At 47.7% G+C, this 11,385-nt stretch overlaps 1 protein-coding gene across 2 annotated transcripts in view; it reads right to left on the reverse strand.

Moving 5' to 3' along the window:
• Window positions 1-1,043: 1,043 nt before the first annotated feature.
• cenpi (centromere protein I) overlaps window positions 1,044-11,385 on the reverse strand; it is a 12,619-nt gene continuing 2,277 nt past the window's right edge. The window contains exons 4-20 of one of the 2 annotated variants that reach the window (XM_017408193.2): window positions 10,885-10,992; window positions 9,522-9,570; window positions 9,386-9,432; window positions 8,924-9,013; window positions 8,717-8,848; window positions 8,038-8,181; window positions 5,848-5,968; window positions 5,616-5,704; window positions 5,401-5,518; window positions 4,285-4,349; window positions 4,052-4,161; window positions 3,659-3,794; window positions 2,602-2,726; window positions 2,207-2,255; window positions 1,564-1,779; window positions 1,386-1,427; window positions 1,044-1,262 (exon numbers count right to left, since the gene is read on the reverse strand). In XM_017408193.2, the coding sequence (XP_017263682.1) occupies window positions 1,140-1,262; window positions 1,386-1,427; window positions 1,564-1,779; window positions 2,207-2,255; window positions 2,602-2,726; window positions 3,659-3,794; window positions 4,052-4,161; window positions 4,285-4,349; window positions 5,401-5,518; window positions 5,616-5,704; window positions 5,848-5,968; window positions 8,038-8,181; window positions 8,717-8,848; window positions 8,924-9,013; window positions 9,386-9,432; window positions 9,522-9,570; window positions 10,885-10,992 (1,764 nt within the window). In that variant the 3' untranslated portion in view covers window positions 1,044-1,139. Of the gene's footprint in view, window positions 1,263-1,385; window positions 1,428-1,563; window positions 1,783-2,206; window positions 2,256-2,601; window positions 2,727-3,658; window positions 3,795-4,051; window positions 4,162-4,284; window positions 4,350-5,400; window positions 5,519-5,615; window positions 5,705-5,847; window positions 5,969-8,037; window positions 8,182-8,716; window positions 8,849-8,923; window positions 9,014-9,385; window positions 9,433-9,521; window positions 9,571-10,884; window positions 10,993-11,385 lie in introns of both variants that reach the window. The other variant, XM_017408192.2, reaches the window with a different exon arrangement.

Genomic DNA, 11,385 nt, shown 5'->3' on the forward strand with positions numbered 1-11,385 from the left:
AGGGGAGGGGAGGGGAGGGAGGTGGGGGGAGAAGAGAGGAGGAGGAGGAGGTCTCATCATCATCTGGGCTGAGAGCTGCAGAACCACCCTGAACCCACCAAGTCCTGGAGGATCATTGGAGAAAACTTCTAACAAACCAACCTTTTGTGCCATTAAGGTGACAGACAGAGGGGGTGGGGGTCTGAAGAGTGAATATTAGTTGAGCTTCAGTGAGGCAGCCGGTTGTCCGTACCTGAAACAGGGATAAGACATTTAGGGATGTAATCCGGACGTTTCAGAGCTTCGAGAGATTCTTAATATTTTTTGTTTTGCAGACCTTAAACAGGTCAGTCATTCTCTGTGAGACCAAACTACCCAGTGGGAATGGACGATACGGAACTTCACCCGCAGGGTTCATATTTAGAGGAAACCCGGAGAACATCAACCACCCAGGTGGTGCTCGTTGTGTCGTTCTTCCACAGTTTACTGCTCTGTGGTTTGCGTTCTCGCCGCCCCAAGTCAATCGATACCTTTTGAGCAACCTGTTACCCCCTCACCTGTGGTGGCGCCGCACCAAGAACTACTGAAGGAAGCAAAACGAAAACCTCTGAAGACGACGCCGAGCGCAACTCCCTTCTGATGGAAAAGGAGACAAAAATGGAGTGGCGTCAGATTTGAGCGGTTTTGGGTTCCACGTCTGACCGCGAGCAGTTTCTCCCTCTGGTGGTAGAAACGCTCGTTTGTTTTGGTCGTATTTACCCAGAAGGCCCTGCGCTGTAGTTCACATACGCATTCGAACCGCGCCAGAGTTCACTCCAACCGAACCGAGACTGAAGTTTTCAGGCGGACCAGAGTTCGGCTGCGCGTTCACACCTCCCCAAACGAACCGGACGAAGTTTGATAAAATCGGACTAAACAGGGTTATAGACTCTGAAAAACTGTTTTTTGCTTTTGCACAATCCTCCCTGAAGACTGATGGTTCACCAACCTCACCTCGATGTTAAAGCACGTTTCTTTTCTTGATGCCGACAGCTGAAAGTTAAAGCTTCCGTTGGACACAAACATACAACAACAACACTTTATTTACATTGTATAAGTCTGTTTAAAAAGGTCCTTAAAATGAGAGCGTCCGTTTTGCTGCCTGCAGCAGCGAGAAACTTCTACCTCTGCTGCTCGTCAACTGCCGCCGCCTGCCGGCTGATGTTGCTCTTAAGAAAGTCTTTCAGGCCGTCGAAGCCCTGACTGAACAGATAGTCCAGGTACCAGCTCCACGGCTTTGAGTCCTGAAACACACACACACACATACACACAGACGGTCAAAACCGAAGACATCAGGAGGTCGGTGCCATCAAAGACATCTCCTCTAACCTGAGAAGAACGGGCTTGGAAGTGAAATAAAAGGTTACCTTTATGGAGCTGAGGTCCATTTCCTTCCTGCTCGGCCAACACTGATGAGAAGAGAACATAAATAAGCAGAAAGATATTAAACACGATGAGAACAATGCCTGTAAACACCGAACTATCCTGCCGAGTTCACGCATTGTCCATTCACTGCGCCTGGTTCCGTTTAACCGTCCCGCTCACCTTCTGGTGGAAGTCCAAAGCGTAGCTCACGAAGGCCGGGTGGTGGATGAAGTCGAAGCTGGCCCAGTACCGCGGGACGCCGCTCCCGAGCAGCAGCTCCTCCCCCGGCTGCACGTCCGAACCCGGGTAGAACATCCTGGAGTTCCACAGGCAGTTCACCATGAACACCACGCAGTGGTTGAACTCCTGGAAGGTCTGCCGGCTGATGTGGAAGGCCTGCTGAAGAGGAGGGGGAGGAGGAGAAACGGAGAACGGGTTCAAGCTGAGCCACTCGGATTCGATGTTTGTCGTCGTGATTAATTCACCAAATCCGCCCGCCTCCGATAAAACGAAGCGGGGGAGAGCGTTCGGGCTGCCTGAGAGGTAGAACTACTTAAAAAGGCAGAGCTCGCAGGAACAGCTGTGTCAAAATAAACATTTAAATTCTCATCTGAGAGGAGATTACAGCTATCAGGTTTCCACAGAAGCTGCAGCTGGAACAGCGACAGCGGTCAGTAAAGAGGCCCGTGGAACGGTTCTGCTTTTCAGCCAGATTAACAATAAACTAACACCGAAACACCGAAACCGCTTTGATTTAAAGGAATCTTCCCAACATTTCTCAGGCGGCTGATTGGTCCAGACGCAGCCTGGTCGTTTCTCTTACCTCTTTCTGTTTCTCCTGACGCTTGGCTGATGTCAAATTCACTTTGTACCTGACGGGAAAAAGAAAAGCTTCGCTGATCATAAATCACTCAAAGTGCTTGATCTCTGGAGCTTACGCAGTTAAAATCCAATTTTTCTTTTTATAAATACATTTAGTTAATTTGTTTAAAACCCCGGGGGCGTTGTCAATCAACGGCCAACATAAAAGCTTTGTGTTTTCACAGACTGCATCGAAAAATAAGCTTGATATCTGGATTTAAGAACCAGGAGAGAGTTTAAATTCTGTTTCCTCGGCGCATTAAATCGCCGACTCGTCCGTCAAACGTGTGACTCCTGCACGCCGCGGCTCGGAGACACCGAGGAGGAGGAGGAGGAGGAGGAGGGACGGGTGCCGACCTGTGCATGATGTGGGCCAGCCGGTCAACGCTGACTGGGTCGGTGGCAAAAAAGGCCGGGTAGAAAACTCCGGCAGGAGGCATCACCACGAGGGGAAGGCCGAACTTCAGGAAGGTGTCGCACACCTGAAACACACACACCACACACACACACACACACAGAGTTAATACAGCAGATATGTGACCCATGCTGCAAAATAATAAGATAATATTGATTTTTGCCATAAAAATGGGTCCATAAAGACACCAACTAGTGATCCTGGTAACTAAAACAGCATCTAATCTACCTTCAAATCAAAGTTTTCTCTTCAGAAATAATCCTTAGTCTTAAAACTTTCTTTGAAATTTACAGTTTTTCCTCTGTTGACTGCCAGGAAATCCCTTCATATGTTTGGCATCACTGTGAATCTTAGAAATTCCCTTTTTTTTCAATATAGGGCTGGAATAATCAGCATGAACATCACCAAGCCTTGTTTTCAAACCGGCACTCACGTAAACAAAACAAATCGCTTAATTTCAACAAACTTCGCCTCATTTTGAAGCTTCTGAGACGGAGAATACGGTGATACTAAAACATCGGATAGCTATTTATTCCAAAAGCACAACAATTAAACAGCCTTTATCAAACCTAAAACATCCCAGAAACAGTCAGGACTTTAACGGCGTTCATATAAACGCCGCCTCCTCCTGCCGAGGACTTCCTGGGTTCTTATAGAAACCAAACGAGGCTGAGCCGTTCCCAAAATGATCCTTCTGTTCCCAACGTAAGGAATCAGCCAGGAAAAGAAAGCCCCGAAGAGTCTTTCTTCCCATTCGAGCGTCGGCCTGACACCAAACCGTTGCTGAGCAACCGTCGAAAAAAAAAAAAAAAAAAACTGCAAGACGTTCTTGTTTTCGGGACACTCCGTCCTGTCCTCCGTACGCCGAGCCCGTTGGAAACTGCGTGCTTGGACTGACTCGACCGAACGTCAGACGTAAACGTTGCCTCGCCCGGCGGCTCGGTTAGGCGAACGGTTCGAGCGTGGCGAGCTGAACGGAAACGTCCCGGGCTCACTCACGGTTTCATAGAAATCCAGGACGAAGCTGAGGAGGAGGGCGTGGCAGCCCTCCAGCTGAAGGCCCACCGACGCCAGGTGACCCACGAAGTGAATCAGCTCCATCACTGAGTCCTTGAACCCCGACAGGGTGATGTTCCTGGGACAGAGAGAGAGCAGAAAGTCACACACACACACACACGTAGAGTCCTGGCACTATTCAGAATGAGAAAAGTGCTGTAAAAATGACTGATTGATGTGATTCTGGGAGCCCTTTGTTTGAGAAAACTTAGATTTTCCAATAAATTGACCCCATTTCTCTGCCGGCTCCTGTAGCGCCGGGAAATCCCTTCGAATAGCGTTTGCCGTCGTTGCGAGCGAGGTCAGGTATCTCCCGGTTCTGGACGTGGAACTCACAGGGACGTGTGGCTGTTGAGACTGATGTCCAGGTCGTCCTCCAGGGCGTAGACCGAATGCCACGTCAGCCACTTCAGCAGCATGTTGTTCAAACACTCCACGAGTCCGCACTGCAGACACGACAGCACGTCAAACAGAGCTCCGCAAACACAGGACGAACAAATCAGACCGGTGAAAGATCCACGAGGAAGCTTCAGCCCCCCGTTGTTTTGGGCTTCAAAGTGAAAACCTACCTTGAAAAACAGCGAGGATGTGAAGAAAAGCTGCGTGAGCGGCTCGAACAGAAGTTTCCTGATTTCTGAACGGGAGACAGAAACAAAAAGAAGTCAGCTCTTCCTCCTCGAAGATCCGGTTAAACGGAACTTTTACTGAACGAGCCGCTGAAATGGCATCTAATCTTTAAGAAGTTTAAGTTTGATTAAACGGCTACGGTCTTCTTTAATGTTGGGAGTTGTTTTAGACGAGTTCAGAGGGACCACACCTCGTCTCAAACACTCCCACCTTAACCGCGCTCTTCTTCAGTCAGAGGGAAAAACACATAATAAAACAAGTTGGTGCTCAGGTAACAGAAAAGCACCAATGTGGTGGTCCAAACATGGATGCCCTCAGCTGCTGGAAAACGATGGATGCCTGGAAGAGAGCAAAGACTCCGGGAACCTCCGTAAGACGCCAGGAAGGCTGTTCGCGGTCACGTGGCTGCGAGACATTTGTTTCCTCGCACGCCTTTCATCGTCCACGAGACGCTCGGCTCAGAACTCCCAGGAAGCTCCTCCATCCTTCTACGACGTTAAAACGAGTTTCTTCCCGCCGGCCTCTCAACCCTCCTGTCCTTGTACAGAATTTTGTTTCCCTCACTGCAACCAGACGTGTTAATTAAACAGACAGACAGCACACGCTGTTTGGCATTAGCCAACCCGATGGTGAACAATAACGAGCGAACGAAGGGAACGTGTCCCGATGCTGCCCGGCCGAGGTGAACTTCCTGCAGGACGCCACGGCCACGAAGAGCCGCCCGTGTCTCCGTGGTCTCCTCCGTGTTCAATAACTGATATCTCCTTCCACAAGCTCTTCCTCAACTGACTGTCTTTTATAGTTCAGAGGTTCCTAAGTTTTGCTGGAACAGTTGTGAAGAAAGAAGCAAAACCACTCCGGCTTTTCCTCATAAACAACTTTTGACCAATCACACGACGCTTGGAGCAAACGCCTGTGAGAAACAGTTCGACCCGGGCCTGGACGAAGAAGCTATGAGAACAAAACGAACCACGTGACTGAGAGCCGACATCCTCTCACGGAGGACGGAGAGGCCTTCAGACTGAACAACAGAGACGACCTGAGGAGGTCAGACCTACGTGAGCTCGGAATGACGGGAATGTTGCTCAGGAGGCAGAGGATCTGCGGACGCAGCAGAGAGCCGTCCCAAACGTTGAGGAATTTGTAGAGAAAAGCATCAGAACTGGAAAACCCCTCCTGTTGGGGGGAGAGAGGAAACAAAAACAAGAAGGTGAAATCAGTCCTTGACTTTGGTCCTCCCTTTGGGCGCCCAGCAGCTGAACACGTGGCTCACCTGCAGGAAGTGCTGAGCCGACAGCAACCTGCTCAAAAACTGGAGCGCCTCGGAGGTCTGGGTGGCTCCGTCACCGCAGAACAGAAACTCTGAACAAACAGAAGAAGAAGACGACGCTTAGTGAGTGGAACATCAGCAGCACAGTGCGGCGTTTAATACGCTGCCGTTCAACTCAGGGTCGGCTTCGCTCGGCGTACAGGTCTGCTCGGCCCCACCCCCTCCCTCTGTTTACCTTCGTGTAGCGCGCAGCCCAGCCAGAAGTTGAGGCGCAGGAGGGCGGACTCATCCTGAATGCAGTCCAGGTACTGCAGAGCCACGCTGGACCCCAGGAGCGAGCCCATCTGAGCGGGCAGCTGGAAACACAGACAGACACAACTTATGTGATAAATGTGCACCAAGTAAGGAAGCTCACAAAGTCAAACCTCGCATTAAAATGCATCAAAACTCATCCGTGAGCCCGAATGCCTCATTTTACTTTCAGATCCACCCGTTTACCCGCTGAAAAGTCAGGATTAAAAGACGCCGCTGAGTTCTGAGGCGGTCCTCGAGCGGCTGGTGACGTGATTGACGGCAGAACCGGGACGTTATGGAGACTCTTTACAAGCGGCTGCCTCTCGACACGGAGCGAACGGACACAAGTCAGCTCCTCCATGACCGCGGAGCAAATGTCTCATTAGAGCCGGAGAGCAGCATTCGTCTCCTCACGCCGTCGAGGGAAACGTCTGATCTGTCCTCGCCGTCTCGAAGGGAGACTGAACGTCTTCATCATTTTGGCGAGGAAGAAGGCGCTCTCCTGGCAATAGGCAACTTGGGTCCAGTCCCCCTCCAGAGGAAGAGAAGGAGGTGAATTTATGTGACTCGAAGCATAAAAACTGGAAAGTAATTTAAAGTGACCCTTTTTTTTTTGGTTTTTCTGCAGGTCACCGAGTCTTCGGGGCAAATTTATGAGGAAGTTTTTATCATTTGGACTAATACCTGACTAACATTTATCCCGTCTCAGTTCTCGTGCTTCTCTCAGTCACACAGAGGAGACAAATCACCCGAGAAGAAAAAAACAAAAAATTAAATGATAATAAAGCAAAGGAGAAGTGCGACGCACATAAAAGAGGTTTTATGCTCTAATCTAATAAAACAATTACAGCCACAGGCCACCTGTGCTTCTGTTTCTCTGCAGCAGAGATGGAAATCACCTCCAGCAGCAGAGGGGCGACGTTAGGACGGTGACACAGCGCCACCAGGTGGTGGAAACGTTTCAGCACAGCTGGAGCTTAATGAAGGTCTGGGCTTTTTATTCTCCTCCCATCATTCGTCTGTTTTCTCTTATTTAAAAGAACAAGGAGGTTATTTGTGAGGTTTCAGACGTTGGTAACTTTAGCCTCACTTCGTGAAGGCGGAGGATAATGTCTTCGCCTGTGTGTGCGCGTTCATCTGTGCGTCTGTTAGCGAAATATACCGCGATCCAGCGAACGAATCTTAATGAAACCTTCGGGGTGATCGGTGGACGCACGTCTGTAAGCGATTCACTTTTAGAAACAGTCCAATTCAAGATGGTCGCCACAGCCAATCAAACCCTGAAAAGGTTTTAACAAAATTTAACAGATATGGAGTCGTGAGTTAGTTGGTTATCACGTTCTCGTGCGTAACGTTTGGTTTGACCAAAACAACAACTCAACATTAGATCGCAGTTTTAAACTCCTTTAATTATCTTCCTAATTTTTGCTGCTTTTAAAGATAAAATACGAACAAGTCGTGGTAAGACTGAGGCCCTGTTTATGGGAGAACGGCCTCTGGAAGAGTTTGTGTTTATTCTGCGTTTATTGAGGCGAATCAACAAGAAAACAAGCCGTCTGCGCTCACTGAATCTGCTGTCGTTTCCCGGCCAGGCAGGGGTGCCAGATAAAAATAAACTATCGCACTGTAGCTTTCAAATGATTGTGTTTTGACCCAAACTGTCGTCTGTACTGAGTAAGGTGTGCTTTGTCCGAGGGGGGAGGCTGTAAGATCAGTTGGTGAACATGTGCGCAGAAAAGGAGCGGGATCTTAAAACTCATAAAAACAGTAATTATCGTATATCTGTCAACACTGCTGCCAGGCTTCCAACAAGACGAGCGTGGAGTCTGGAGCACGTAAACAGTTCCATCCAGAATGGTGTACAGACGACAGTGAGGTTGGGCTGAAAAGGGCGAGCAGCACAAACAGGACCTCGGTTTAAAACGGCGGGCGATATGCATTCCTTCAAGGAATACTGAGCCTTTTATTGTCGAGTCAAGAGGAGAAAAACCCCAGTTTAACTCAGCTTTTCTCTTCTTCTTCTTCTGTTTACATGATGATCATCAAGGAGCCGTGGGAGAGAGAAAACATGGAACAAAAAGCAATAAAATAAATCGAAGGCGGCGCCGGGGCGGACGCAGACGTAAATTACCTCGATGCGATGAACATTTTTCAGCAGCTGATCGAAGGACTGGAGGTGGGCCAGGGGGACCAGGGTTCTGCTGGACGTCTGCTCGCTCCGAGCGCCGTCGCTGGCGACCGACGTCAGAGCTGGCAGCTGCAGGTGGCAGTGTTTCTGGAAGAGAAGAAGAAGAAAAATAATAATCTGTTTAATTAATCTGATCAGGAGAATAAACTTCTTGTTTGGTTTGCACACAAGCAAATCTTTGAGAAGAAATGAACAGATTAATAATAAATAACCATCTGACTAAATATGTTTGTGATTAATAATAAAAATGTACTTTATGTAACATTTCTAATTAAGATTAGTGTTGTTGGTCACACTACTTTGTTTCTTATTTGAATTGTAGTGAAAACGTTACATACAAAATCTGAATTTGTTCATCAACTAAGAGAAAATGTTGATTATTTTATGGTTTCAAACAAAGTTAGGACACTGCTGACGACTTCTTTTTTAAACGCCCCTAAATAATTAAAGCGAAAGCCACGCAGGCGGATGAATAAGTAATGAAAACTCTGTTAAATACGCAGATAAATTCCAGGTTTAAACTGCCCGATCATTCAGGTTTGCTGCCCGAGCTCTTCAAATGAAGCGGCGAGGCAGGAAAGCGCCGCGGGACTCTCGGTTTTTAGAAACGCTGGAGGCGCACCCGTTTCCTGGAGCCGCTCTTATCTCTGACGGCGAGGGCCGGGCTGACGGAGGAGCCGGCGAGGGAACCGTTCCTCTTCTGGACGGCAGTCAGCGCCGCCTTCCAGGGGGACACGTGGTTCCTGAAGGCGCCCTGTAAGAACAAAGGTCATTCGGTACCGCTTCAGAGAGGGTCGCGGAGCGTGAAGGTGCTCCTGCGTGTACAGACCCTCATCCGGGACGGGATGGAGAGCGTCACCAGCTCGGGACAGAAGACTTTATAAAGCGACAGCAGGTGCAGGAGGAACGGCTGCCTTCCCTGAGGAATCAAGAAAAACTGATCAGCAGAAAGCCTCAAAATGGTTCACTGAAAGATACTTAAGATATTTGACAACCAAATAAAATAAATTCACGCTTCTTTAGTTGTATTCCGAAAAAAAAAAAAAAAAAAAGCTTTTCCTACCAGGACGTCCTCCTGTGATTTAAATCTTTCAAACATTTCTAATTTTGTGGAATAGTTGCCAAATAAGGTTTCCCCTTTTATCCTGAGTTTATTTTTAAGAACTTTGTCGAGTATTGAGTTTAGGATCCTCATATCGTCAAAGATCAGTGGATGAAAAGGTTCACAGCACCGTTTTTATATCTATATTAAGTAAATAACACGGCTCCTTTAGAGAAAATGGATGTTTACCAGTTTAGACTGCAGCTCCAGCAGCTTCCTCACTCTGTAGACTCGGACTGCAGAGAAACAAACATTTTATTAGAAGGAAGAAGTTACACAGTTATTAGAAGAACAAATGAAGGAGGTAAAAAAAAAAGGTGCTCACCACTTTCCTTCTGGGTCAGCAGGTACAATAAATGGCAAATGAACGGGCACTGAAAACATGACGACACAGAAGTTATCCCTTCGTGTGTTTTATTTTAATACACTGATAAAAAGCATTAAAGTCCTTATAAAGACTGAAAGAATCAAACCTATTTTCACTTGTTCCTACTTAGAAAATCCAGATTACAGACGGTTTATATTAGGGTTTAGAGATCCTGAACAAGTCGTTTTACTGATTCGTAACTCGTTCCTGCTACAGCTTACCGCAGAGGAGCAACACGAGCCGCCCTGCTGCGAGCCACGAGCAGACAAATCGCTCGGGTTCAGGCGGCGCACAAATCAAACCCAAGAGTCAGGAGCACGACACACGACTCCCGACTCTAACGAGCCTGTCGACTAACAAGCGGCTCGCTCGCTGCTACGCCTCAAAACAGCGAACGCTCTCTAGGAGATGGAGGGTCTGATGTTCTGGACGCATCGTAGCAGAGAAGTTAACCCCTGAAATAATCTGTCCCCCACCCTCATCAGGAGGGGCATTCACTCAGTCTCAAAGTGAGAAAGAAATTATTAACTGTTTGTCTACATCAGGGGTCTCCAATCCTGGTCCTGGAGGGCCACTATCCTGCATGTTTTACTTGTTTCTCTGCTCCAACATTCAGTGGTTAAATCACCTCTTTATGTTCTGCAAAAGCCTGTTAATCACCCATTGATTCAGAGAAACAAGTAAAACACGCAGGATAGTGGCCCTCGAGGACCAGGATTGGAGACCCCTGGATAAAATCTGGAGATTTATTTATCCAGCTCCACGATCTATCCTGAAAACAATCTTCAACTCTAGCAGGTAACTCAATGTGTGGGTCCAGAGAGGAAAATTAATATTCTCAGTTTGAGAAGTGTTGCTCTTTCCCCCTACAGTTAAATAAATAATGAATCATTTCCCCGTTCCAAATCCTCAGTGTTACCGGTTTGAATCAAATTAATAACATCCATGACCCAAAGACCTGATTCTTTCTGACCGGTGATCCGTTTCAATTTGAATCAGTAAAAAGAATCAAACTTCAGTTCCTGAAGTTAGGGTTGAGACCCAACTAAGGGTGATCGTTTTATATTAAATTTAAACATGATTACTAATCGTAGACTTAGGCTGCGACACTGGAAACACGTCAACAACTGTCAACCCAATACTTCAATCAGTGACAGTCAAGAACATAAAAAAAGGAAACCTTGGAGAAATACTGGTTCATTCAGTAAACAGATAATTCTCTCTGTAAGTCAAATCATTTTGCTCGTCAGAAAACCTAGTTTAGACTCAAAGTAGGAAAACTGAAGCCTCATAACTCCAGAACAGGAGAGGAGTCACTTACCAGGTTCTCCTCTGTGACGAAGCTGAAGATGAAGCCGTAAATGGCTCGAAGCTGATCTTTCGCGTCGATCATGTCAAACACGGTCAACACCCACTTTATGAAAAGAACCTAAAAACATGCAAACATGTATTCAATCAGGGTACGCTCTTACAAATAATGACAACATTTTATGAGTTGTTTTTGAGCCGGACTAACTTCTGGAAAGCAGCTGGACCTGAGGTTCTGGTGAACATCTTTAATCTGTCCCTCTCACAGCCATTAGTGCCGACGTGCTTCAAGCCCACCGCCACAGTGCCCCTCCCCGAGAAAAACAGCCCAACCTGCTTGAATAACGACCGCCCCATCGCGCTAGCTGCAGAGGACAGTCATGTCCCACGTCAATCAGCCCACCCGAGACAACGGACCCTGCAGGCTTCCCACATCTCGAAAACAAGGACACCCGAGTTCGAACGCCTGACTGGAAAGCTCCTCACCCTTCAACTGACACCTGTACACCCCCCC

The sequence above is a fragment of the Kryptolebias marmoratus genome, linkage group LG9, assembly GCF_001649575.2.
Source record: "Kryptolebias marmoratus isolate JLee-2015 linkage group LG9, ASM164957v2, whole genome shotgun sequence".
Lineage (NCBI taxonomy): Eukaryota > Metazoa > Chordata > Actinopteri > Cyprinodontiformes > Rivulidae > Kryptolebias > Kryptolebias marmoratus.